The sequence below is a fragment of the Hippopotamus amphibius genome, chromosome 7 (assembly GCF_030028045.1).
Source record: "Hippopotamus amphibius kiboko isolate mHipAmp2 chromosome 7, mHipAmp2.hap2, whole genome shotgun sequence".
Classification (NCBI taxonomy): Eukaryota; Metazoa; Chordata; class Mammalia; order Artiodactyla; family Hippopotamidae; genus Hippopotamus; species Hippopotamus amphibius.
The window spans coordinates 3,471,534-3,498,726 of NC_080192.1; the positions used below are offsets into that span (position 1 = coordinate 3,471,534).

Sequence of the window (27,193 nt, forward strand, 5' to 3'; positions counted from 1 at the left end):
CCTCCGCCCGCCAGTTCCCGGGCCCAGGTGGCTCCGCTCTGACCCCGGCAGGAAGCCCCCGCCCCCTCCTGAGCGCCGTCCCTCCCGCCCACCCCGCAGGCCACGACTCGGACTCGGACAGCGAGCTCTCCCTGGATGAGCGGAGCAGCTCGTACGCCTCCTCGCGCTCGTCTGACAGCGAGGACGACGGGGTCGCGGCTGAGGACAAGTGGGGCCCGGCCCAGGGCCCCGTGCACAGCACCCCCAGAGGTGAGTGCGCCGCTGGTGCGGAGTGGACCTTGGCCGTGGCTGCCTGCCCCAGGACGGAGCCACGGCGGCAGGAAGGATAGCTCCCGCTCCCCATTTGCAGAACACAGGCAGGGTCTGGGGGTCTCTGTGGGGCCCTCAGGGCAAGGACTCCAGGAAGCTGACCCCACGGCTGCAGGAGCACGGGGCTCCCGGGGTGGGGTGCCGGGGGGCTCGAGGCTGCGATCCCACCTCGGGACTTCCCTCCCGGAGCCTCCGTGTCTCCACCCGGATGGCGTGGCCCTGCCAGGCCTGCAGGTCGGGGAGCGTGGGCCCGCGCCCCTTGGGACACGCGCCGAGCTGAGCGGGCGGCCGCCCTGCATGTTGAGGGTCCCTCTTGTGCCTCAGTGGACGCCATGGCCAACCACGTCCCGGCCGGCTGGCCCGACGAGAGCCTGGCCGGCAGTGACAGCGAGGAGCCAGGCGAGCCGCCCCGCCTGAAGGTGGAGACCAGGGTCAGCGTGGAGCTGCACCTGGACGAGCAGGGCAACCACTGCGGCGAGCGTGTCCCGGCCCGTGAGAGCGGGGGCTCCAGGCCCGCGGCCGTGCCCCCCAGCCAGCCCCCCGAGCAGAGAAAAGGTGCCGGGCGCCCGGGGACAGGGGGCGGGGGGCAGAGCGGCCGTGCTGGACAAGGCGTGGGGTCCGTGGGGCCCGGGGGTGGCGCCCGGCGCGGCGGGGAGACCCAAGGGGGGGACCTGCGGCCGAGCGCTCAGCTCCGCGTGACCGTCCCTCCCCGAGTCCGCAGCGTCTGGCGGAGGCGGCCTGGCTGTGACCTTTTCGATCCCCCGCCCCAGGCATCTTGAAAAACAAAGTCACCTACCCGCCGCCGCTGACCGAGAAGTCGCTGAAGTCGCGGCTGCGGGAGAAACTGGCCGAGTGCGAGCAGAGCCCCGAGTCCTCCCGCTCGTCCTCCCTGGGTTCCAGCGACGGGGTCCGCGCCCCGGACAGCGCCATCACCGTCAAGACGCCGTGCCGGGAGCCGGGGTGCGAGCACCTCAACGGGGTGGCCATGAACGTGCGGGCCGGCAGCGCCCAGGCCCACGGCTCCGGCTCCGAGTGAGTAGCCTGGGCTGCGGCTGGAGGGGCGGCGGGGGCGGCCCCCGTCCACAGGACGGGCTCCGAGTCCGGGGGCCGCGGTCAGGGCCTGAGCATAGAGGCGCCCAGGCAGAGGCCCGGGGACCGCGGCGGGCGGGCTTCCACCCAGGAGAGGGCCTCTGCTTGGGGCCAGGAGGAACTGGCCGGAGGCGGAGCAGACCCCGTGAAAGCCCTGAGTCCCGTCCAGCCCTGACATTCTGGGACTCGAGCCCACGTGCGACCAGGCATCTCATAAGCATCGTCTCCTTGGCCCAGGGTCATGGCTGCCCCATTTTGTGGTGGAGGAGACTGAGGCCGGGGGCGGGGTGGGCAGCCAGCCGCAGAGGCGTGGAGCTGGGATCCAGCTCCAGACGGCCCCGGGAGGCGGGAAGAATGGGAGCCGGGTCTTCTAGGACGGCCTTCCTGAAACTTGGAGCATGAGTCGGGTTGCTGACCTTGGTACTCCACGTGCCGTGCGAGGCCAGCCCTGTGGAGGACGCTCACGTGGGCCTGGGTCTCCGTGGCCCCGGTCATCGCGGGTGCAGGTTCCACCTGCCCCCTCCCCTGCCTGCCGGTGTCGCCGTGTCCACACGGGAGCCTGCCCCCCGTGGAGCCTCCGGGCCTCCCCTGTCCCCTGAGGGGGAGTCTGCCCCTGCACGACCTCGCACCCAGCCCAGCTGCTGGCCTCTCGGGTGGCAGGGGCCATCCTCGCTGACCCTCCGCCTGCCTGACGGCTTCTTCCCACGCGCAGAGGCAGTAACGAAACTTCAATCTGAACCATCAGGAAACCGTGAGACAAGCCCGTCTCCTCCACCCAGGCCTCTGTGCTGTGTCTTCACGCTCTCGGACCTTGGAGCCCGAGGGGCCCCTGCCCTGTCAGTGAAGCCGGTCCTGGTGGCGGGGGGCCCCTGCAGGGGCAGCCCCATGACTGGTGTGACTGAAGGTCCAGACACAAAGCCCTGAGCTGCCCCAGAGGCTCAGGCCCCCTTAAACCCCGTGAGACGTGCCAGAAGCCACAAGGCACGGGAAGTGTGGACTCGGGCTGGCACAGCTCAATCCTCGGACGGCAGCCAGAGCCAAGACCGTGCGCTGGCCTGGCCGGGACAGGGCCCAGCAGAAGAGCTGGCCTTGAGAGGAGCCGCCCGGCCGGCCGGCCAGGACTCAGGGCCGCGGGCAGCTAGCTCCCTGCAGTGCAGGCCCGGGGCCAGTAGCTCCACAGCCCTCTGCAAAGGCAGCCCTTGTCTTAAAGCAGATCACGTTCCTTTGTTGCAAAGGTGTAGATACTTTTGTATATTTGTATGGAACTTTGAAAAGGTGAAAACCTCTGTATATTTTGCATTTGTACTGATTATGTCCATACTGGGAGATCTGTGCGACGATCGCTCCCTCTCTTCTGTCAGGAAGATTGCACCGTCGGCCCGGAGTCCCAGCAAAGCGGAGGTGGGAAGTGTGTAGGGAGTGTCGCTGGACAGAGGTTCCTGTGCTGCTTCCAGCCAGGAGCCCGTGGGCAGCACACGTGGCCGCCTGGATGCACAGCACGTTGGCAAGAGATGTTTGTCCTCGGCTCCCACCTGCCTGGATGGATGCGGCTCCGAGACAGGGCTGTCTGGGGCTGGACGGGACTCAGGAGCTCTGCTGAGTGTGGGATGCAGGTGCACACAGCCACGAGCCACACACTGGTCATCCCCTGCCCCCCTGGCTGGGCCCGCCTCTGAGCCCCGCAGGGCCCCCCGGGCCCCCTTCCCGGTCGGTGGTACCGCAGGTGGGGAATTGCTTTGTCCCTCTGCTCCGCTCTCAGTGGGATTGTAAAGTGTTCACACGTCCCCGATTCAGACGGAGGTATGAGGTCTTCCGGGATGTCACATTCCTTCCTGCCAATTTTCTAGCTCTTTTAGACTCCAAGGATCTCCAGGCAGGCGGGGGTCTCACACCCAGAGTCTGACCAATTACTTCATTTTGCTTCAAATGGCCAATTGTGCGAAGGGACAAAGCTGCAGCCACACTGTTCAATGGTTACCAAGCTGTTTTTTAGAAACTCACACCAAGGACTGGCTACGACTGTCCCTCTGTGGGCAGTCGGCACGGCGTGGCCCGAGGGGCTGTGGAACGGGGCCCAGAATTATCCAGACACGTTTTATTTCAGTGTTGCTTTTGTTCTTCAATCAGGTGCCCAAGTAAACAGTCAGCACAGCTGCTTCCAAATATGAGAAACCACAGAATAGAGTGAAAATCAAGTAAAATGCAAAGACGTCCACACTGTGTTATTCTGATGAAAATATGAGCATTGTTAAGGGCTGAGAGGAAAGCATACCTGATACCCGTCTAAGACCACACACTTCATACAAAAATGAAATGAGATCCCAAAGCCCTCACACCTGAATGAATTATAAATGTGCCTTACTTAGCAGAGGAGTGGCCTTTTCAAGATACAGGATAACAGTACCTTCAAATGTTTACCATTGAGAAGACATTTCCTAAGTAAAAAAAGGTAGAAATATTTTTGAGTCTTTGAACACTCCACTTTTGTATTACCCCATGTCCTTCTGCAATGGGATTTTGCCCCTTGAGATGTATTTAGTTTTTCATTTGATCAGAACTGTTACCAAAAAAAAAATTGTCAGTTTTATTAAGACAGGAAAAATGTAAACCTATTTTTGTGACTTAAGACTTTATGAGAGATATTAGACACTGGAATTTTTTTTAACAAATGTGTATTTATTAATGTTCAGAACACTGGAATTGCAACACAAATGAGGAAAGAGTCTACAATAAATTAAGCTTTTTTTGAGTTTGTACTTCTGCTGTCTGGTCCCCCCACCCCCCTGCATCCGTGTTCCCACACCTTCCTAAGGCAGTCCTGGAAAAGGAACCGTGTACGGGATGCTGACAGCCTGGGGGAGCAGGAGCCATTCCAGAACCTTCTATTCCTTTCCTTCCCATCCAGACTCTTGCACCTCACACTTCAAATTTTTTCCTGTCCTTCTGGACTCCAGTGAACACAACTGGTTCCTGAGGCTTTGTTCATCTGTTTTCATTATTTTTTTCCTCTCTGTTCTTCAGATTAGATCATTTCTAGTGATCAATTTTCTTTTTTCTCATTAATTTATTTATTGGCTGCATTGGGTCTTCGTTGCTGCGCACGGGCTTTCTCTGGTTGTGGCAAGCGGGGGCTACTCTTCGTTGTGGTGTGCGGGCTTCTCATTGCGGTGGCATCTCTTGTTGCGGAGCACAGGCTCTAGGCACATGGGCTTCAGTAGTTGTGGCACATGGGCCCAATAGTTGTGGCTTGTGGGCTCTAGAGCACAGGCTCAGTAGTTGTGGCGCATGGGCTTAGTTGCTTCGCAGCATGTGGGATCTTCCCGGACCAGGGATCGAACCCATGCCCCCTGCATTGGCAAGAGGATTCCTAACCACTGCGCCACCAGGGAAGTCCCAAGTGATCAATTTTCAAGTTGACTGATTCGTTCCTCTATAATCTCCATTCTGCTATTGAGCCCATCAGTGATTTTTTTTTTAATTTCAAGTATTGTAATTTTAAGTTCTAAAATTTCCATTTGGTTCCTTTTTATTACTTTTATGTCTCTACTGAAGACGTCTAGTTTTCCATGAATTTCAAGAGTGTTTACCTTTACTCATAGAGCATGATTACAATAGCTGCTTTAAGTTCTTTGATAATTTGGGCATCTGGGTCACCTTGGGGCCAAAATCTGTTTTCTTTTTTCTTGGCATTTTCCTGGTTCTTTGTATGCTTGGCTAGTTTCAAACTGAATCTTTGATTGACATTTTGACTGCTGTGTCACAAGCCTCTGGGTCCTGTTCAAACCCTCTGGCAGTTAGGTCCAGACTGCAAGTTTTGTCTCCTTCTCTGGCCGTGACTTTGCTGTGCTGCCGTGGGTCCACTCTGCACACCTGCCACTCGGTTAGTCTGAGACTTGGGGTGGTTTATGTCACTTCTGCTCTCAAAGCCTTTCATATGCTGCTCTGGGCCTGTTCCAACTCGGCGGGAGCCAGCGCCTGCCAGCGTATACAGAAAGCAAGGGGTCCACTCCACCAGCGCTCTCCTCTCTGGGATCTGCCTCACAGGCCCTCGCTCCTGGGGCCCTTTTCTTGGTTCCTCTGTCCAGAAAGATGGGTGTCTGCAGAGTTCTAGCCTCCTGCACTGCCTCACTTCCACCCACGTGGGGTCACCTTTGGGGAAAGTCAGTGGGAGCAGAAACAGTGGGGACCCCCCCCCACTCTTCAGCCCACAGGCCCTCCACCCAGGCCTCTCTCGGAGTCCTTGCCCCAGTGTTCGCCACACAGCTCCAGACACTGGGGCCACCCTGGGGTCAAGTCTGGGAGGAAAAAGAGGAAAACCACCCGCAAATGCCCCACCCCCAAAGGCCATTCCTCGGGTTTTGCTTCCTCCCCACACCAGCTGCTGACACTCACCTGTCCGAGTGCTCGACCATGAATGTGACACAATGCTCCATCTCAACCCCAAAGCCCTGCTTCTGGGGGACACGCTGAGAAGGGCAGCAGCCCCCGGCTGAGGGGAGCAGGGGCGTCCTCTGGGCCTGGGTGGCCTCCCGTGGGCGTGATGACTGTCCTCCACACCCGCCTCAGCCAGGGCCGCTCCGGGACCCTCGGGATCCAGGCAAAAACACAGACCTCAACGCCCAACACCCAACACCGTCCAGGCCACGCAAACATCCCGGCCCCACCCGCTCCCTCACATCGCGGCTGTAGCTCACTCAGGCCGCCTCCCTGTAGACACCGAGGGTGCAGGGAGGTCCAGGGCTCGCGAAGGCGTCCCGGGACGTGGGCACAAGGCAGCCGGAGCCTGGGGGCTGACCCCTACTTCCTGGAGTGAAGCCCCGGCCGGGTTCTAGGGCCTGTCTTGCTGCGATTACCCTGCAAGTGATGTGCAGAGGGGAGAGAAGGGGCAACCCTTCGTTCACACACGCTGGGAGTCAGTGCATGGCAGCACCCGGCCCTGGGCCCCTCTCTCGTGGTCGGCGGCGCGGGGGTACCCGGGGCCTGTCAGCAGGTGCCACGTGGGAAGGAGAGCGGGGAAGCCCATCGCCCCTCAGCCCCAGCCCCTGGACGACCACCCGGGGGTACAGCCCTGGCGTCTGGCGGAGGCCAGAGGCCCAGCCCATGAACTTGGCCCGGTGGTGCCCCCGGCAGACAGCGAGAGCTGGGTCTCTGAGGCATTGCCCGAAGCCTCCCAGAGTTGACCAGTGGCCTCGAGGGCACACGGGAGGCAGCCGTGCCCTCTGAGAGAAGGTGGCACTTCGGGCCCAGAGGCTGCCGGGTGCAGCCACGGGGCAGGCCTGGTGACCCGGGGGCAGCAGCAGGGCTGTGCTGCCTCCTCCCGCCTCCCCCGGCCGACCTGGCGGGAGGCCTGGCATCGGGCTGGCAGGACGGGCAGAGCCATCCGGAGGCTGGAAGGGCGGCCTCTCCTCTGCGGGCCCGTGTCCATGCCCGCTGCCTGCGGCCGCCCTTCCTCCCACTGTGGCAGCTGCCCAGACAGGGCCGTAGCTCAGCCCTCGGTGCCCGGGCGAGCGCGGCAGCAGGGCCGTGGATCCCGGGAAACCCGAGCCCAGGAGGCTCCACGCTGCCCTAGGAGCTGGCCGAACAAAGGCGGTGCCTCAGCCCCGGCTTCCGCGCTGGGCTGGGGGTCCCCAGGGGCACTGCTGACCTGTCTGCCCACCCCCGCCGCCCAGCACAATGTGGAAAGCGGCTGTGGTCGGCCTCCCAGCCGGGGCAGGGAGGGGCCTCCCCGGTCCAGCCTGGCTGGAGCGGCCTGAGTCGGGGCCAGGACAGCCGCTCAGCTCGAGCCCTCCACCGCCACCCCACGGGGGCTGTTTCTCCACCTGGCTCATGGGGACAGCCTCAGACGCCACACCACGTGGCGGGGTGGGACGTACCAGCTGTGCAGTGTCTGCTCTGGCCCACGCCCCACCCTGGGGACACCCCTGCCGGGTGGGGCCTTGGGTAGGAGGGAGCCCAGGGCGGGGCCCGGAAATGGGAGGAGGGGGCCGTGAGGGGCTCCGGCTCTTCTGTCCCCCCCCCCGGTGGGGGCAGGGCCGGGCCCTCCGTCCCTGCCGAGCTGCGTCCTCCTCCCCGCAGGGCTTGCCCACTTCCCAGGGCAGAGCCCAGATCCAACCCCCGCCCCCGCCCCGCACGCCCCCGCCGCAGAGTGGCGTCTGTGCCACTCCAGGACTGGGCACCGCTGAGCTGGGGGCTGGTGCCGCTCTCGAAGCTCCCCCACCACAGCCGGTCACCCTGGTGCAGGGTCACACTCAGCCGGCCGTGCGGCCCAGCCTGCCCCGTGCCCCTGCCCTAGGCCAGCAGGGCACAGAGCCAGGCTTGAGGCTGGCCCCTCTCCCAACCCCGGCAGGCGGCAGCCCCTCACCGGACCCGAGGCAAGTCCCGGGTGTGCTGTGGGTTCCCAGCCCCGCGCCCTCCTCCCTCCCTCGGCCCCGGGTGGCAGAGACTGGCCGTGCAAGGCAGCGACTGCTCTGTGCTGGAGAACGACCCACCCCGACTCGCTGGAGACCCGAGGGCATCTGGACCCCCTCCTGGTCCAGCCCTCCGCAGCCCACCTGTCCCCTCCTGTCCCTTCTCACCTGTCCCTCTCACAGGCCAGAAGGATCCTTTGCTCAAAATCCTCCCCGGGCCTCCCCTCCCGTTCAGAAGGAAGCCCAGGCCTCACTGTGGCCCGCAGACCCTGCACGTGCTGGAGCCCAGGTGCCTGTCACCCACTTCAAGCCCCTCCCTTGTGTGACCTTCTTGGGGGGGGGCTCTTTCTCAGGTGACGACCCAGGGCTGGCCCTGCAGCGCTGACCCTCAGCACCAGCGGCTTCTGAGCCCTGGGGGGCCGCGCAACTCCCCCGCAGGCGCTCTCCATCGGCACAGCACCTGGAAGACGACGCTGCGCGGTGCCTCTGCTCTAGAACCGTCTAACCCACAGGAGAGGGGGAGCTGCTCTTCCAGCCCCCTCAGCACCCTGGCGTGGAGCACAAGCAAGTGCTGGGTCTGAGGTCAGGGGCAGGAGGGGCCCGAGGCTTGTCCGTCCCGGCACCCAGAGAAGGCGGCTGGGCCCCGCGGGCAGAGAACCAGGGACCCCGGGGCCCACTGGGAGCAGAACAGCAGGGACACTGGAGGTGCTTGGGTGTGCAGACACGTGCCCTCCAGGAAGGGCCAACTTCCTGCCTGACCCAGCGGACGGCGCCCCCCGCAACACAGAGCCCGTGAGGTCCAGGGGAGGCCAGGTGGAGCATCTCCAAACCTCCCGCCTCCAAGCCCTGAGGCGGCTGCCCAGCTGACCTTTCAACCGCCCCGGGCAGGACGACAGCCACCCTAGGACTCCGTGCAGACCAAGATGCCCCCAGCCAAAGCCAGTCCTGGTCTGCGCACAGCTGCCCGCCCAACACACACACACACACACACGCTGTATGGTCTGTGTTTGAGTCCCGAAGTGCACAGGTTGAAATCCTAATGCCTGATGTGGTGGCAGCAGGAGGTGGGGCCTTCGGGAGGCGATTAGGACTCGAGGTTGGAGCCCTCACGAATGGGACCAGTGTTCTCAAGAGGCCCCAGGGAGTTCCCTGGTGGTCTAGTGGTTAGGACTTTGTACTGTCACTGCTGAGGGCCCGGGTTCAATCCCTGGCGGGAGAACTGACATCCCACAAGCCGCACGGCGTGGCTGGGGTGGAAGGCGGAAGGATCCCTGCCCCTTCCACCACGTGAAGACACAGCAAGAAGACGGCCCCATCGGTGACCCCTAACAGGACCCTCCCGCATCGGAACCGGCACCCCGACCTCAGACTTCCAGGCTCCACAGCTGTGAGAAACTTGCGACGTTTATAAGTCGCCCTTCAGTTTTTGACGTGACTGGCCAGGGTGCCGGGCACTCTGCGGGGGCAGCTGCCAGGACTGGGGGCAGGGCCACCGCCGCTCAGAGTGGCCTCACTCGAGGCCCACCACATGTCCTCTGCCACAGGTGAGGGTGGGCACGGCTGCCAATGGGGGGGGGTTCCATTGCTCTCCCGTACAGCACACACCCGCCTCCCCACGCGTGGCACTGCCATGGAGCCCCCCAGACGGCCCACCTGGGCCCACCCCACAGGATGCCATCAGAATCCACATCCCAGACAGAGTTTTTATTGGGTGCTGCCCCTGCGGCCCACCCACCCCCTCCACAGGTGCCCTCCGCGCGATCCCAGCGGGGACACCTGCTAGGGGGTGTAGAAGAGGAGCCCTACACAAGGGGCACTTGGGACAGAGCCACTAGCCAGCACGCGAGAGGACAGGCTCTCCCCGGCTCCGAGGCAGGTCCAGCTGGGCTCCCCCAGGTTCGGGCAGCAGCAGCTGCGCCCCCGGCGGCCCCGCCCCGGCTCCGCTCCCCCTCGTCTCCTCCCGCGAGCTCCGCAGCAGCTGCTCGGCCTCCGTCAGAGCGTGGGCCCCAGGCCTGGGCTGTCGCCCCGGCTGTTGCTGGAGCCCTCCGTGGCCGTGGCCGTGGCCACACCGGGCCTGCTCCTGCCCTTCTGGAGCGTGTAGGCGGACGGCCCCAAGCGTAGGATCTTCCCGCTGCCCAGGCACGCGTCCCCCTTGTAGAACACAGCGAACTGCAGAGGAGAGAGGCGTCACCTGCAGAGGGCCCCGGTGTCTGGGTGCCCACAGAGCAGCCAGGAGCCCGGACCTGTGGCTGGGCGGGGCTGGGGAGGCGCGGCGCTCTGCCTCTCTCTCTTCTGTCCTCGTCCCCGGGGCCCCGACTGGAGGCAGGCCAGAGCAGGGCGGCCGGCCCCCCAGGGGCGGCACAGGAGCCAGGCCTCGTGGTCGCAGGGCTGGCCGGGCGCCCACCCTCACGGGCCGCGTGACCGAAGCCCTGCAGCCCCTCTGCCCCTCAGCACCCGGCAGACCGGCTGCTCTGGTGGGGAGCAAGCGCGTGCTGTCCTCCAGAGCACACAGCCCGCTGCCGCAAGCCCGGCCCCAGCACAGCCGAGCAGGTGCTAAGAAGGGCCGGGCCCTGGGCCATACACAGGCACAGACTCGGGGCCGAGACCCCAGCCTGCCTGCCAGCCGGCGCCCCCCCACTCACCTGTCCCAGGGTGAGAGCCCGCAAGGCCGTCACGGCTGTCACCCACACGGTGCCATCTTGATTGAGGGTCAGCACGCAGGGCACTAGGGGAGAGAAGGGCCCTTGGAGGGGCGCTGGCCTTGCCAAGTGTGCCTGGCCCCAGGCCTTGGCCCCGGGGAGGAAGGAGCAGGCACCGGGCACAAAGGAAGCTCAGGGCGACAGGCAGGGGAGCTCCGCGCTGCCCGCCGGGCCCAGGGGTGACACATACATAACCTGCCGCCCAGCCTGCCCGCTGGAGGCTCAACCCCACTCCCCCCACCCCCCCTCTTCCTGAGACCCCCGCTGCGTCACGGACAAAGGAGCCTAAGCTGGCCTCAGCGCCCCCCAGGGCTGTCTCCATGTAGGCAGAGGGCAAGGAGGGCTGCACAAGGTACGCAATCCGAACAGTGGGGGCCCCGCCCGCCCCAGGTCCAATCGCCTGTCCTAACGGGGGCCTCGCCCGCGAGCCCCGCGCAGTCACCTAGTGCCATCTGGTGGCGGAAGCGGAAGTGGCACTCCATCATCTTGTCTCGGACCAGGGCTGCGGGCGGCTCCTCCGCGATCCAGTGCACGCGGCCGGTCCGCAGCAGGTCCCTGTACAGGGCCGGGTGGTCCGTCCGGGGGGCCTGAGGAGCGAAACGTGACGCCCTAGAGCCCTCAGTAGAGGCTCCCGCCCCGAAGCCCCCTCGCGGCACTTCACTAACAACGATCCCACCAGCACACACCCACTGAAACCCACGCGGACACGTGGAAACTCACGTGCTTACCCCTCGCGCCTCTCTACCCCCACTCTGCAGACGAAGAAACTGAGGCATGAGAAGGAAAGTCACTGGTCACGGTCACCCTCGGCAAGCAGCAGAGGAGCGTGAGACCTGCCCCCACGACCTCACGGCTCCTGCCCCCACCACCCCTGCCTGCCCAGAGCCAGGGGCACACGGGCCAGCCACACCGCCACAGGGACCCCACCAAGCCCCACGCAGCCGGGGACAGGGCTCCCGGGGCCACCAGGCACCTGGCCTCCTGGGAACTAGCAGGCCTCCCCTGAAGCAGGATCAAGGGCATTAAATCCGGGGCCCTTGGGCTCTACGTAGACAATGACACACACACAGGGACACGTGTCATTGGACGGCCTTTCTCAAAGCAAAAGAGACAACCAAACTTTATACTAAAATCACTAATTCACGCCTGACCAGAACCGCTGTCCAGGCCTTTGCGCCCAGGGCTCTTCTGGGAGGCCACGTCCCGGAATCGGCAGGTGAGGTCCGCGGGCCCCACCTCCCGCGGCTAAGGGAGGGCCCCCGCTCTGGGACAGAGCGTGCTCGGAGCCAGGCTGCTCAGCCTCGGCACGGCTGAGATTTGGGGCAGAATCATCCTGCAGGGGACGGGGCCTCCCGGCTTCAGCAGCAGCACCCAACCCCTCCTCCCTCGCCTACGCTGTGACCCTGAACGTATCCCGGGGAGGGGAGCAGGGCAAGCTCCCAGTGGCCAGGGCCCCGCCGTGGCAGACGGCCCGGGTCAGCCCAGCTCTGCCCCCCGACCTGTTCAACAGGGACTCGCTGCAGCCCTCCACGTGCAGACCCCGTCCCGGGCACCGAGCCACCTCCTCTGCACGAGACCTTCCCATGCTGCTTAATCGTCGAGCCTGTCCTCGTTTGTAAAATCAGAGCAATAACATCTATTTACAGGGACTGATGTGATGATTAATAATGTAGCCAACATACAGGAAGAGCCTAATAAGTACCTTAAACGAAACCCTTCTGGTACCCAGGGCCAAGCTCGGGAGGATGCAGAAGGCAGGCAAGGATGCTCCCAATCGCAGCTGCTCTGCAGACCCCCCACCCCCGCCCAGCTCAGCGCCACGGGCTCTGCCGCGACCAGGCCTCCATCCCCTCACCAGCCCGACTCACCACGAGCACGTCGCCCGTGGCATCGTCCTTGTCCACCACGTACCAGGGCTCCCGTAAGCCACCTATGTTGGCTCTCTGGCCCAACGTATACAGGAACCAACCTATGGAAATAGTTTCTCTGTGAGGTGGGAGGGGTCCCATCTCAAACACCCACCCCTCGGGACAGGGAGGAGGGTGGGAGGCGGCAGGTGGGAGCCTCTCTCTGTGGACCACCTGGGTCAGGCTGTGCCTCCCGCCCTGCAAGGAGAGCTCCAGCTGCGGGGCCCCCGGACGCACAAGGAGCAGGGACCACTCCTTTAGAAGGCGGCCCGAGTGCCCCATCTGAAGCCACGAGCCTCTCCTGCTGAGCCCCTGACAGGTTTCACAGGCAACCCCCACTCCCCCACCATGTACTAACCACCATGGGGCCGGGACACCAGGGCTGCCCCGATTTCTCTGTGCCCCATTCTTCCCAACTACCTCTGCACACCCCCCCCCCCGCCCCACCACAAACATCTCAAGACCTGCCACCTAGGCCACCCCTCCCCCATCCCCTCCCCCCGCGGGCTGACGCGCGTGCAGGCGGCGGGAACAGAGGGAACCGAGGTGTCCACGCCCGTCGCTCTACCTCTGACACCCTCCTGCGGGGGACAGGTTGGGAGCAGCCCTGCAGTTGTCCCCAGCAGGGCCGGCACCCCTCCTGCCTCCAGAACACTCAGCTCCCTGGAGCCCGTGATTTCTAAGCCCCGCCCCTCCAACAGCACCAGGAAGGGGAAGCCATTCGGCCCAAACCGAGGTGGGAGTCTCCAAGGAACCCCACCCCGTGAGTGTCCACGTCTGAGCCCCACACTGGGCCAAGTCTCATCTGTCATCAGGCCCCCAAGGGCACAGCCCCACCGCTGACCGAGCCCACTTCCGTCCTCCCACCTGGGCTGTGAACTCTCGTGCCTGACCCGTCCTCCCCACGCCAGCTCAGCGCAGGCTCAGGGTGCCCCGACCCCCAGCAGCGCCTGCGAATGAGGGAGTGGCACCCGGAGTGCGGCAACCCAGCCAGGAGGGCCATCTTCTGGTCCCAGCTCTTCACAGCGTCCTAAATCAGGAACTCGTGCTCCGAAGTCAACCTAACTCCTTCCCTCCGGGGGTAGTTTTTCTGTAGTCCAGTATTGTCTTTATATAATGAAAAAATAAGTCTATGCACGGGGACTTGGTACATAACTCAGAGAGTGAGGCCTCGGAACCAGACGGCATCCTTTGCTACTGGCTGCAGTGCTTAAAGGAGCCCACGTCTGGAAACGCAAACACTCCGTCAGAGCCCCTCCCACCTTCCCAGGCGCCACCCACACCCCTCCCTGCAGTCCTGACTCACGGACACTGCGTGAGGGACTGGCAGCACCTTGTCTAAACTGCCAGAGCTCAAACTTGCCTCCCGCCTCAAGGAGCTCAGGACGAAAAGCAGCCCAAGGCTGCGTCTCACCTTTATGCGTTCCCAGAACTTTATTGTCTTCTACAGAGATAAATCTACCAGGTCGAGGCTGTAAATACTGGAAAACAGATAGTTCATCACTAACGGGTCCAGGTCCGGAGCAGAAACAGGGCCCCATCCTCTGGCACCAAGGGACACTCACCTGAAGGATGAAATTCTCAAAATTTCTTTTACCAATGAAACAGATGCCCATGCTCTGAAATGAAAGAAATGCCGACCGTGAGAGAACGGCCGGGCGGGGGGCGGTCCTGCGCGCCACTCGGAGACCCTGGGCCGCCCCACTCCTCTCCCCACCCTCCCACCCCGCCGCCGCCAGAGGCCTGGCGTCCCTCCTCCAGCACCGCACACACCACTCACAGCCACAGACAGACCTCCAGGGCCTTATTTCAGGTCCCCAGACATGGACCTTGGCAGCTAAGTAAGCGGAGCCTCTCCACACCCAGCAGGGTCTGGCCCCCGTGCTGCAGACCTTCCGACCAGCCGCCCAGAGAAGAAAACTAAAGCTGCTCAAGCCCTCAGGCCACTGAGTCTCAGGGGAGAGACAGAGACCAGAGCAGGAGCAGGAGGTACAAGCCGGGCCACAAGGGGAGGCATCACGGGTGGGCCGGAGGAAGGAGCTTTTCCTCAAGGTGGCAGTCCTCGTGCGGGAAGGCCCAGTGGGAACGGGCTCTCTGCCCCGCGCCCGGCGCGCGGCGTCCTGCCTACATTCCGGCCTGTGTCTCCCTAGGACGCGGGTCCTGTGAGGGCGGCTCCCTCGGCTCCTACCAGCCACGGCCGGAAACCCAACAGGTAAAGGGAGGAGGGGGAGGGCTGGGACAGGGACTTGCTGACAAAGGCACGGCCATGCCCGTGCCCGGGACAGCCAGGAGGTAGTGGCCGCAGCTGAGGCTGCCTCGACCCGGAACGGCCTGGTGGCACTGGGCACCCCGGGGGTCTGCTGAGCCCGCTGGGACCCCCATGGCACCCCACCCTCCAGCACCAAGCCCCCACCACGCTGGCTTCGCCTCGACTCCGCCAACGCACCAGGCTTGGGACCTTCTACGTGACAGTAATTCCCACTCACCCTGGGGTCTCAGGGCAAACAGACTTCCCTCTGGGGCCCTTCCCGTCTCTATCCCCCAGTCTAGATCAGAGCCACCGGCGTTTTCCCTCACCGGACCCTACACCTCCTCTCAGGGAAGCCTTCTGAGTGTACGATGGTAGGTCTGTCCGCCTGCCCCCTTGACCTGAGCTCCCTGAAGGCAGGGATGAGACTGCGCTCCTCACCGTGTCCCCAGAGGCCAGACACCTGACAAGGCCGTGCTGATGTGTGGACAGAGAGCGAGACCTGTGTGCCGACGAAGGTCTCGGGGCCCCGGCTTACCGCCCTGCTCTCACCTGGCAGCTGAGCCAAGAGCACCCCAACCAGCCACCAAGCTGTGGGGACCGCTGCCACCCCAGGGGGGCTGAGGCACGGCCGGGAGCGAGAGGTCACTTCTTCTCTGCCTTCAGAACAACCCAGCCCCTCCCACTGTGCGTGAGACCCGCTCCTCGCCCCCGATGCCAGATTCCGGGTGGGGGGGGGGGTGCGTGTGCGGGACCCCAGGCCGGGAGCACGCACACCCCTCAATCCTACCTCTTTTTTCTGAAGCACATGATGAAGTCCATTCTCAGCAGCTATTTTCTTTACAAAAGCTTTTGTTAATCCCCCCAGGGGAAAGAGAGTTCTCCTCAGGGCATCCTGGGAAACCTGGCTGAGAAAGAAGGTCTGGTCTTTAAAGCTGTCAGCTGCTTGGAGAAGTTTTACCGCTGCCAAGAATAAAGAACAAAAGATGTTGCAGGAATAAAAATAATCATACTTTGCTTTTAATAATGTTCTTCTGTTTACTTTGATAGATTACCCCTGGTCTGGTAGAAGCAAAGATCAGTACTCAATAGCAGACTTCCAGAAAAGAGAACTGCCGTGGTTGAGCTAAGAAAAATTCTCATCCCAAATTCATCTACTATTGAACAAAATACACGAAAGGTACAGTTTATGTGATAAGGAAATTTATTCCAGTTCATATATTACACTGTAATATTCTCAAAGATTAAACACCACATGACAAAAAAGTTATAAAGTGTTAAGAAAAAACAAGCAGAGTCACATTTTGGGAAACTAGATGAGACAAGGAAGAGAAGACTCTGCTGGCACGGTGTCAGCTGCACTGTTTCCCTGACAACCACAGGGCATGTCCGCGCCCAGGCTGCGCTCGGGGCCTCTCCTCACCTCCCAGGCCCCACGTGGACGCGACCATGCGCCCCAGCAGCACCTGGCTGCTAAACGCACTTCCCCGCTCGGCAACAGTGGGCTTTTGTTCAGCGTCCAAGCTGACGTCAGTCTGCTGCTCTGCTGCGGTTTCTCTAACGCTCTGTTCACTGCAAAGACCCGTTCCCGGCTTGACAGCAACAGTGCAGAGCTGTGACTGACCCTGGTCATGGGATGCGGTTCAGAAAACAAGGCCCAGCTCCACCTCCGGGCCACTCGGTCCTGCCTGGAGTGTCACACACCTTCCACACTCTGCAGCTCAGTGACCAGTGGAGGAAACTGAAAGTGACACCCGTGTTCCGGCTGCTACCAGAGCTCTGCTACCCAGAGCTCGCACCCGTGCCAAGGGTGCAAACAGCCCGGGCGCAGCATGTGGCTCGGCCCAGTCACGTGTGTAACACGCTCTCTATGTAGCGAATGGTTTCCACCCGTGACCAAATTTGATTCTCACTTTAGCCCTACGACAGAATTATCCCCATTTTCAGATGGGGAAACTGAGGCTCAGATAATCAGTGACTGCCCACAATGGTGCAGGGAGTGAAGGGCAGAGCTGGAAACTGAGGCCAATTGTCTGGTTTCTACTCCATCACTTTTTATGTACAAAACAACAAAATCAAGTGAAAAGTGAAAAAGAGAGTTCAGCCAACTGGTCATCAGGAAGGAGACTCATGTGCCAAATGCTCTTGTTTCAAACCTAAATTCAAACAGTCTAAGTGCGTATAAAAGCCTCAGAACACTGGGAGTAACTCGCAATTCCTCAAAGTTCTGGGTTACTTTAAAACAAACTCGCAATCTATGATTTTTAAAAAAGAAAACAGGCAACCCTGAACCACAGAGAGGGACGCCCCCTCGGCGACGGTCTGTCTGTGCCCCGAGCTGCAGTCAGCAGCCTCACTCCTCCGGGTCAGCCAGGGTGCCACCTGCCACTGGGACGGGTGAAAGGTGAAGACATCTGCCCAGGCCCAGGGCCAGCAGCGCGGGCTGGGCTCTGCTGCCCCGTGCACCCTCCCCAAGGACCCAGGCCCAGAGGCCCCAGTCTACGTCTCCAGGGCAACTGAGTCCCAGCAAAATGAAAATCTCTAGGTGCCTTAAAAGCGGAGAGGACTTCCCCGGTGGTCCGGTGGTCAGGACTCTGCGCTTCCACTGCAGGGGGCGCAGGTTTGATCCCTGGTCGGGGAACCTAAGATCCTGCCTGCCACACAGCACGACCAGAACAAAAAACAAACCAAAAAGGCAACCCACGGAGAATGGCATTTGTTAAAACAGCTGCACAGAACAGAGCACACGCCAACGCGATCAGAGGTGTGAGTGCCTGCGGCCTGTCAAAGAAGGCCCAGACAGACCTGCAAGGCGGCACCTTTTCCGCGAGGTAAGCGGGCCTGGCTGCACGACATGGAAGCAAGCCCTTCTTGGGCCTCCTCAGGCCCCTCAGACCCACGCTCACTGGGCAAATTCCGCCGTGGAGTCTGCAGGCGGCAGGGCTGGGCCGTCAAAGCCGTGTCCTGAGGTGGAGGACTTCCCGGCGAGCGTGCCCAGGAGGGCGAAGGCAGCTCCTGGGGAGGGAAGCGGTCACCTCTCCCCACGGGTCAGCACCCCCCCCCCAACACACACACGCGTCCCCACAGGGAACACACAGGGCCCAGGAGGCAGCAGCGGGAACCCTCCCAACACCAGGCAGGCGGTGGCCTGGTCGGCGCCCCGTCAGCAAGGCTCTCTGTGGCCTCGGCTGCCGAGAGAGCGGAGGGAGGGAGAGAGAGGAAAGCGGGGCGGCCGAGCCGCAGCCTTCGGGTGGGGCGGGATGACACGGAGGACAGCGGGACGCGCAGGGACCGAGGACGGCGGAGCTGGGCAGCGGCCCGGCCCGGATCCCGGCCTGAGGCCCCCCGTCGCGACCGCAGCCAAGCGTCCGTTTCCTCGTCTGAGAAGTGGAACCAGAGCTGGCACTGCCAGGAGGGGCGCGGTGGGGCGCACGCTGATATCACGGCGGGTGCGGGGAGGTGCCAAGGCCCCCATGGGCCCGCAGCGGTGGAAACCGCCCGCAGAGAGCCGGCTCCGCGCGCCGTTTGTCTTCCGCTGAGTCGTGATGCCAGTTCCCCTTCTCCACGGCGGACGCGCACCACACAAGCCAGCAGCCCTTCAGCTGACGGCCTGGCACCCTCCAGGCGGCTGTAATCTCGCTCCCCCGACACCGATAAGCCAGTTTTTTTTTCCAGATCTTTATTGGAGCATAATTGCTTTACACTGTTGTGCCAGTCTCTGCTGTACACCAAAGTGAATCAGCTGTATTTACACATATATCCCCATATCCCCTCCCTCCCGCGACTCCCTCCCTCCCTCCCCCAGCCCTCTAGGTCGTCACCCATCATCGAGTTGATCTCCCTGTGTTATGCAGCAGCTTCCCACCAGCTCTCAATGTATCTATGTCAGTGCTACCCTCTCCCTTCGCCCTAGCTTCTCCTTCCCGGCCTCCCCATGTCCTCTAGTCCGCTCTCTATGTCTGCGTCTTTATTCCTGCCCTGCCACTGGGTTCATCAGTACCATTGTTTTCAGATTCCACATATATGCGTTAGCATACGGTATTTGTTTTTCTCTTTCTGGCTTACTTCACTCTATATGACAGACTCTAGGTCCGTCCGCCTCACTACAAATAACTCAGTGTCATTCCTGTTTATGGCCGAGTAGTAACCCATTATATACATGTGTCACATCCACTCCTCTGTTGATGGGCATGTAGGTGGCCTCCAGGTCCCAGCTACTGTGAACAGTGTGATAAGCTAGTTTCCACACGTGTAACCTTCACAAGCAGAGTTACAAGCCTGTACCATGTCAGGTCCCAGCCTCATGTCACACTGAAGCTCATCTCAATCTCAAGCCCTCGAAGACCTGAGGGTGAGAACCAGGGCCTGTCACACTCCAATCATCACTGTTGCGTGTTTCCTCCCAGAGCCGGGTTATGAACCACGGCTTCAGTTTCCCAGCAGCCCTGCCCGGGCGCCCGCCTGAGCCTCCTCCTGGTACCCATCACAGGCCCCTGGGGGGAACGACCCTCGGTATTTGTCCTTTTCTGAAGAGGAAACTAAACCCAACAAGCTAGTTTGGAACACACGGAGAGACATCGGGGAGGTGTGCTCAAACAACTCACGGTCATCCTTCAAAATGTTCTACTTCATTCACAAACAATTAAGCTCTGGCCCAGGCCCTTCTACTCACCATTTCTAATTTCAAGTCGATTTCTGAAAAGCCCTTCTGGCCTCTTAACGTGCTTCTGCTGAAAGACCTCTTCATCTTCCAGGGATGTTCTTGCATAGTGACCCGTAGCGACTGCATCTGCTCCTGGGAGGTTTTTAAAAACACAAGGATTAGATTTTATTTTTTTATTTTTATTATTTTAATTTGGGGGGGGGGGGGGCATGGCATGCAGGATCTTAGTTCCCTGACCAGGGATGGAACCCACGGCCCCTGCAGTGGAAGCTCAAGTCTTAACCACTGCACCACCAGCGAAGTCCTGAGGATCAGATTTTCGACTTGCACTTGCTGGCCTCGGCCCATCCAGGCCCAGGGTGCCCCAAGCAGCAGACAGACAGACACCAGGCCTCACAGCAAACGGTCTGTGCAGATGTCCCGCCCCACTCTCGAATGCCCAGACCCCAGGGAGCAGAGGCACACCTGAAATTCCACTAAATGAGCAGCCTTTAAACTGATATAATCTTGCTACAAGATTTCACTGCACGTCTAAGAGCCTTTCTAAAGTTACTATCTATCCATTCATTCTAGCTTAGGGAAAAAAGTCAGATATGCACACAAAGATTTAAGTACAAAAAGCTCATTTCAGTGTTTCTCATACTAAGGAAAAACTGAAAACAACCAAAATGTTCAACATGAGGAGACCAGGAAGTAAATTAACATGCCGTCGCTATGACAACGGTGCCGCTTACACAGAATCCCTAATGGGAAAACGTTTACGACATTCTTCAGTAGGGAAAAAAGCACATAACGCCACTTTTTTAAATGTAGAGAAAAATATGAAAACAAATATCAGAAAGTCTCTTCCTTTGATTCTGGGAGGTGAAATTATAGATGACACTTTCCCTCCTCTTTTTACTATTCTGAATTTCAAGTTTTCTTTAATAAATACGTATTATTTTTATCATGGTGAAGAACCAACTGGCATAACCAATTTCTTCTTTCTACATCATGCAGAAAAGTGAAAGAACCCACCAAGGCACATATTAATCCATAACTTCCGCACTGTGAGAATATTTCAGACATTCAGTATTGCTAACCAATGAAAGAAGCTCAGTGCAAAACAAAGGAAGCAGTAAGAATTAACTGTTGCATATTAACCACTTGAAAAAGCACGTTTAGGAGCACGTTATTACATCTTGATTGATTCTCTAATAGAGAAAAAAAACCTTTATTTCCTTAAAGAACCACCAGTTATACTGCAAAAAAATGTAGGATTCTTTGTGAGAAGCCCTAAGATTTCAGAAGTGTAGGTTTCATGTATTTCTCCATGTTGCACTGTTCACACAGTAAATTCAGACTTGGAAGCATGTAATGCATAAAGTCTTCCAAAGCATCCCCGACAGAAGGCCACCTGGGGCCCCCTGGGAAGCCAAGGTGACGAGGAGCTTCGCGCTCTCCAGAAGCACCGTTCCCCTGAGGAGCGGTCTGTGCCTCCCCCGAGTGGAATCTTCCTCCGCACACCCCAGCTCTGCCCTCTGGGGTCCCATGCTGGAATGTGACCCTAGGTACACGCTTGCGCAGCTATGGTGGCCCCAAAACGTCGTCAGACAGCTCACCTCCCCCACTCTCAACATCAAAACCAACTCACATGCCACGAGTCTGTCACTCTTCTTCCCGAGTAAACTGGAACTAAATGCAGCCACTGAACGCGGGCTGCCCAGTGTGGCCCCCAGTGGACCCCCTCCCCCTTCCCCCGACGTCCTGGTCACAAAGCAAACTTGGGCTGCGCTGGCTTTGGTGCCAGACTGCAGGCTCACAGCCAGCCTGCGGCCCCTCGAGGCCCGAGATCAACTCCCAATCCTGTACCAGGAGATTTAACTACTGAAGCTAGGTAGCAAACTGCATTTATCTCTACCCAATTTCATGTTAGCCCAGCATTCAAATCCATTAGGACTTCAATTCATTGTTCCTTTTTTTTTTTTTAATTTAAATTTATTTATTTATTTAATTTTTGGCTGCATTGGGTCTTCATTGCTGTGCACAGGCTTTCTCTAGTTGTGGCGAGTTGGGGGCTACTCTTCATTTTAGGTGTGTGGGCTTCTCATTGCTGTGGCTTCTCCTATTGCAGAGCACGGGCTCTAGGCGCGCAGGCTTCAGTAGTTGTGGCACATGGGCTCAGCAGTTGTGGCTCGCGGGCTCTAGAGCGCAGGCTCAGTAGTTATGGTGCACAGGCTTAGCTGCCCCGCAGCACGTGGGAATCTTCCCAGATCAGGGCTCGTCCCTTGCATTGGCAGGTGGATTCTTAACCCCTGCACCACCTGGAAAGCCCCCAATCTGTTGTTCTTGTACGCATTTTTAGTAAAAAAATAACATAACTCCATGACCCAACTTTTCATCATTGACGTCTCAGCGGCAGGTCACTTGCACATAGGGTTGGCAAGCCTACTCTGTCCCCTTTTAAGTCATTCAGAAGTGCTGACAGGACAGGGTGGCCAACGGTCCCGTGGCACCACTGCATCGCTGGCACACAGCATGTCTTGGCACGTGGCAGATGAGGCAGGGTGAGCTGCAATGGGCCAGAATGACGTGAAAGACCAGCGTCCAGAACTTCAGAAGCTTGTTATGGTGACCCCAACAACGGGAGATGAGAAAAAGAACCTGAATTCACGAAAGCACAGCAACAGACACCACGAGGAATGGGGATGCGCCCCCAGGCAGCCGCGAATGAGCAGGCAGAAAGCTGGGAACAGACAAAACCTGCAGGCAAGCTGTCAGCGGCAGCAAGACCTTGAACAGAAACGGGCTTTTAGAACAGGCCACGAAGACATGGCTTCAAACCAGAGAAACAAAAGAGACCCAGGACCCAGAATCAGCTACGGACCCAGACCCATTTCCGAGACAAAGCAGAAACCTGCTTTTAAAGCAAGAGAAAAGCTCTCAGTAGAACCAGCAAAAGGGGCGACTAACAAGAAGCTAAACGCTGAGTTTCTTAAGTTCTGAATTAGGGCTCCTGAAACTTCCACTAAATATAATCACATCTGCAACTAGAGCTGCTTTGAGTGAAGCTGAACCTGCAGGTGGGGTCTGGGGGCCCCACCTTTCACCTCTTTGGCCAGTGATCCAACACTTCCTTCCTCAGGGTTTTCTGAGGTTGTTCTCCTGAAATCGACCGTGCTGGTCCTTATAGCTGTGCGGTCCGTGACAAAGACGCACGCTCTCCTCCCAGGGATCCTAGCATTTGTGCATCGCCAGAGAGCTCTTTCTTATCCAGTGAAATATAAACTATTGTTTTCACTGCTTCCTTTCCTCCTGCAAGATGAAACTGTTTACAAGGTTTTGATTTTTGGCTTTCTCTGAAAATCTTATGATATTTCTCTTTTCCAATTTCAAGATACTTTATTATTATTTTTTTTAATAACAGGTCATAACACTAAGCTTCTGGTCCACTTTGCTAGTGCACAAGCTACCAACACTTGCTCAGCAGTCGAGGGGCACGCTTTAGGAGCATATTTGAAAAGTGAATAAAAATCCATGTAAAACAAACACTCAAATAACTTCCACAGGAACGCAGATACATGTGACTCCATCTCCCAGGCCTCCACACTGTTGCATCTGTGCCAGGTGTAGTCACAGAAATTTCAAAACTAGCAGTAATTGAGTGGTCCCCCAAACCCTTAATTCAAGCTACATTCACAGTTCACAGCTACAAGAATGGTGCCCACACACGCATACGAGCCGCAGCACAGCCTGCCGGGTGACCTTCACTCTGCTCTCCCAAGCACAGGACACAGGTGCGTGGACAGCATCCTGCCCCCCTACCTGGGTGGGAAGGCGTGGTTCTGGAGTTGCCACACCAGTTGCCACCTGGGCCCTGACATCACGGCGTAGAGGTGTGGCCTCTGGAATCCACTGAGAGCAGAAGCAGCAGCGACACTGTGAGCGCCCGTGTTTTCTAAGAGCATCCAATCGCCCACGTGCGTCTCGGGCAAGTCACAGCGCTCGAGGTCGGTCCTCAGACGCTGGACGGGTAATACTTCCCGTCTGGTTCGGGGCTCTCCTTCAGAAGGGGCTTCACGCGTGCACAGTCATAACGGATGCAGCCAAAAGACCCAGATACGCCATCATTCACGTAGTATGTAAAGGCCTGTTCACCCAACTCACCTCCAACATCAGAGCCTGTCTGTTCCTTTATCAGGAGTTTTTTGCGATGATACGAACTGCGAGCATGAAAGCAGACGCAGCGTGACGGTGTCTGCCTGGCTCAGCTATGACTCTCTCTCCAGAGTCTGATGGAAAAATACTTATCCACGGCTGGGTTGAGCTCTTCAAATTTGGCTTTACATCCTCAGATCCAGAAAAGTCACCACCAATATCAAACAGATACATGGTGAAACCAACCACAGGTCCTGGAAATCTTATGATTTTTAAAAAGACAAATGAAGCTAATCCAAACTACTTACCGAGATTATCCACAGCATAGTTAAAAAAACAACTGAACTTGATACGCTTGTTGCAGACTATATCAGGATTGGGAGTTCTTCCTTTTTCATATTCATTTAAAAGATCACTGGAATAAGAGAAAAAGACTTCATTTTTAAGTGTGAAACATTCTACGGAAAAATAAATCAGTTAAATTACCTGCTTAATTTAGAACTTCTCCTTGTCTTACCAAAACCATAATTTTCTGCAAAACAGGCGAGCTTCAGTATAGAGCCATTTTCAATATTTTCATCGCACATTTGTTTAAAGCCAGCTACACTGCCCACCTGAACCTACACCCACCAGGCAGCAAGCCCCATTGCACCAGTTCCCAAAGTAAGACCCAAAGGACTCCCTCCATTAGAATCAACTGAAGTGCCCGTCAAAGTGCAGGTCCCGGGGCCCCATCCCAGAACCGGGTCCAGGTATGTGTTAAACCAGCAGCCCAGCTGACTCCTCAGTCTGTCATCTACTACCCAGTGTAAGTGTCCCGAGGGACTGGTCACAGCCAGCCTTCCAGGGGACACCCCAGCCCGAGCTCCTGTATGCTAATGCAGCAGCAGACACATCTCAAGCTTCAAGAGACATGAACGAGACTTCTGGCAGGTGGCACAGTGACAGGAATATGGGCTAGGGGTGCTCTGGGACGCAGGCCTGGCCTCTAACACACACTCCCTGAGGGCGGCTGAGGCCTCCCGCAAATGGTCTCTGGCATCCCTGCTGAAAAATACACAAAGCGCTGGCTGCACGCCATCAGCCTGGCTGCCTACGGCAGTCCTGCCCTTGGAAAGCCTTCTGCGTTGGGAACTGGTCAGGAACTGCCCCCACCTGAACACGTCGTTCCAATACTCCTTCACGTAGGACACTTGACGGAAGGGGATGTCTAGGATTTGGCAAACTCTGTAAGCATCTTCACAGTCTTTGTCGGCAGTGCAAACTCCACGCTCGTCCAGCAAGTCCCAGTTCTTCATAAACACCCCTGTCACCTGGTAACCTGGGGGAGGGCCGAAGGACCCATTAAAGAGGGTGTATGAAAACCTTGGGTGGTGCCTGGCAGTCCACCCTTTGCCACACGGCCTTCCGCGTTCTGACTGCATCTTAGTGCAAACCACCCTGACTCTGGCCGATGCTCCCACCCAGGCCCTCCCCCTGCACTTGGTAAAGGCCTCCATCATTGCAACACGCTGTGGGGCTGCACTGATGGCCTGCGTCCCCGAGGTATGAACAAGACGGCATGTTTTCATCTTCGCACCCCCACGCTGTGTCAGCACAATGCCAAGCACGTAGAGAGGCTTAGCCAACGGGTGAACGAATGAGCGGAGAGCAGAAATTCAACACACTCTTTCAAAACAAAAGCCACCATTCAGTTATCAGAAAAGTAAACTCATTTCAAAAGTTTTTCCAGTTACCATCTAAGAATGAGATTCTAAGCCATCAGACATACAGACATTTAAAATTTTGGTTACTTTATTATAAGGGCTGTACGATCTGTATATTTTGAGACCTATTTTTTCCCTTTTCTGTTGCTGACAACGTACCCACCCAAATACTGGAAAGACCAACTTTAGAACTACACAGGTGTCTACCACATATGAGAAATCTGTTTCTTTTGGGTAGGCTCAATGTAATGAAAGACAGGACATTTGACCGTAAAAGGTTTAATACAGTACATACTCCACAAAGACCAGAGATTCAATGACAAAGCTCTGCCAAGTACTAAAAGGCCACATTAGCAAGACCACCCCCACGCCCATCCCAACAGGTAAGAGGCCCTCCCTCCTCTGCTTCCCAAACCACCTGACTCTGCTTCTCTTACAGCGCACAGCACACTGGGCTCCAGTAGTTCCAGGCCATGCCCCCCACAGCTCACTAGAGCACGGAGCTGAGTCTCATACGCCCACGTGTCCCCAGTGCCCAGCAGTGCCCAGCAGAGAACAGGAGCTTAAACAGAACAAATACACAACTCTGCACCCAGAGCTTTGAAAATATCTTCTATAGCCTCATCCGCCTGATCGTCTTTTTCCTGGAGATGTGACCTCTTACACGGCACATGCTCCGGTACTCCAGGATGAGACCTTAGTGCCCTGCTGGTCCTTAACTTTCCAGGAGGCATGTGACAGAACATGCACCTCCAACAAGACTGGGGAAAACACTGATGCTGAGAGGAGAGGACATGCTTTTTCTCTGCTACATCCATCAGCTTCCCCCACAGAGGAGGCTGGAATATGTAGCTGTACAGTCTGATTCTGGAAAAGAGGGCTTACCTTCCTGAAGTAGTAAAATAACATATCTAGTCTCCGCCCAGGGCCACCTGCCACATCTCCCCAAACATGTCACGGCCTTGTCACAACCCTTCAAGGGCTCCGCACTGTTACCCAACACAGTCTGAAGTCCCTAACACAACACGTTTCATAACCAGGGTTCAAGCTACCTCTCCACCCCTGTCCTTCCACCTCCCTGTGGCCACAGCCGGCCAACGCCTCCACGCCCTGCGCTTCCGCTCCTGCGGCTGCCTCTGCCAGAGGTGCTTTTCTCCTCACCTCGTGACCCCATCTTTGCTGAGTGAAACCCCACCCTCCTTCAAGCCTTGGCGCCACGGACTTGCGGGGAATCTAAGTCTCCCACCTCCCGGGAGACACCTCCTCGAGCAGGAAACCTTCCTCTGCTCCAGACTCCAACTTTCGGTTAGTCTGGCCTCACTGCGCGTTGGACACGTGAGCCTGGGTTTCACGACAGTCTCAGCTCAAACGCCACCACCTCTGTGATGCTGAGTCCCCCTCTCTCGCACGTGTATGTGCTTACAGTGTGCCTCTACCTACCCTTTTAATGACACCTTTCGTAACGGCTACTAACAACATGAACGAATCGCCGCCACCGCTCTCTGCGCTCCTAGGACGTGCCGGGCACGGGGGTGAGGGCTGTGCACGCCCCGTGTTGCTGAGCACCTCCAGCAGCCCGTGCGGCAGGCGCTGCCCAGTGTCCGGGCAGGGAGAGCTTAAGCCACCCGTCCCGGGCAGGGACGTTGGGTGCGCTCTGCAGCGCCAAGGCGGCTGCCCGCAGCGGGCCCGCTCGTGCCGCCGGGGCGCGAGGCCTCGCCGGAAGCGGCCGCGGAGGCGGAGGGCTGAGACGCACCGGGCCTCCGCGCTGCCGACCCGAGGCAGCGCCAGACGCCCGCAGCCGGCGCTCCTGCGCAAGCCTGTCGCCCGCCGAGCGCAGCACAGACGTGGCCTCGCCCGCTGAGCGCCCGGCCGGCCCGCCCCGGGCCCTCGGCCGCCTCACCTCGCCGCCTCAGCAGCAGCGCGGCCACGGCGCTATCCACCCCGCCCGACAGTGCGCACACGACGTGCCGCGCCGCCTGCATCGCCCGCTGCCAACGAGCCTCGCCGCCGCCGACGCTACCGCAGCTT

The 27,193-nt window shown here is 58.9% G+C and overlaps 2 protein-coding genes across 9 annotated transcripts in view; one reads left to right on the forward strand and one right to left on the reverse strand.

Annotated features, from left to right (window-relative positions):
- Nucleotides 1-4,147, forward strand: part of CELSR1 (cadherin EGF LAG seven-pass G-type receptor 1) — a 138,940-nt gene extending 134,793 nt beyond the window's left edge. For 2 of the 3 annotated variants that reach the window (XM_057740839.1, XM_057740841.1), the window contains 4 exons: nt 100-249; nt 634-864; nt 1,080-1,341; nt 2,760-4,147. In XM_057740839.1, coding sequence (XP_057596822.1) covers nt 100-249; nt 634-864; nt 1,080-1,341; nt 2,760-2,814 — 698 coding nt within the window. In that variant the 3' untranslated portion in view covers nt 2,815-4,147. Of the gene's footprint in view, nt 1-99; nt 250-633; nt 865-1,079; nt 1,342-2,110 lie in introns of all 3 variants that reach the window. The other variant, XM_057740840.1, reaches the window with a different exon arrangement.
- A 5,353-nt stretch (nt 4,148-9,500) lies between these two features.
- TRMU (tRNA mitochondrial 2-thiouridylase) lies at nt 9,501-27,193 on the reverse strand. 6 transcript variants are annotated; one of them, XM_057742742.1, is made up of 12 exons: nt 27,066-27,193; nt 24,615-24,780; nt 23,768-23,874; nt 19,332-19,454; nt 15,450-15,622; nt 13,977-14,030; nt 13,826-13,892; nt 12,373-12,473; nt 11,233-11,271; nt 10,947-11,091; nt 10,448-10,530; nt 9,501-9,974 (listed from the first exon to the last, which is right to left on the reverse strand). In XM_057742742.1, the coding sequence occupies exons 1-12, from the start codon at nt 27,145-27,147 to the stop codon at nt 9,798-9,800; spliced, it is 1,317 nt and encodes a 438-aa protein (XP_057598725.1). In that variant the 5' UTR covers nt 27,148-27,193; the 3' UTR covers nt 9,501-9,797. The 6 variants fall into 6 exon arrangements, 5 of the variants coding, with proteins under 5 accessions (XP_057598725.1, XP_057598727.1, XP_057598726.1 ...); XM_057742744.1 differs by lacking the exon at nt 27,066-27,193 and adding an exon at nt 26,606-27,057; XR_009054784.1 differs by having other exon boundaries at nt 9,923-9,974; nt 11,225-11,271.

Bases quoted from the DNA above. Each gene is read 5' to 3' on its own strand.
- TRMU (XM_057742742.1), bottom strand. From the start codon at position 27,147: ATGCAGGCGGCGCGGCACGTCGTGTGCGCACTGTCGGGCGGGGTGGAT. The intron at 11,092-11,232 runs GTAAGCACGTGA...TTCGCTCCTCAG, and splicing joins GGGGTAGAGAGGCGCGAGGG to GCCCCCCGGACGGACCACCC. The intron at 10,531-10,946 runs GTGACTGCGCGG...TCTCTCCCCTAG, and splicing joins CCGCCACCAGATGGCACTAG to TGCCCTGCGTGCTGACCCTC.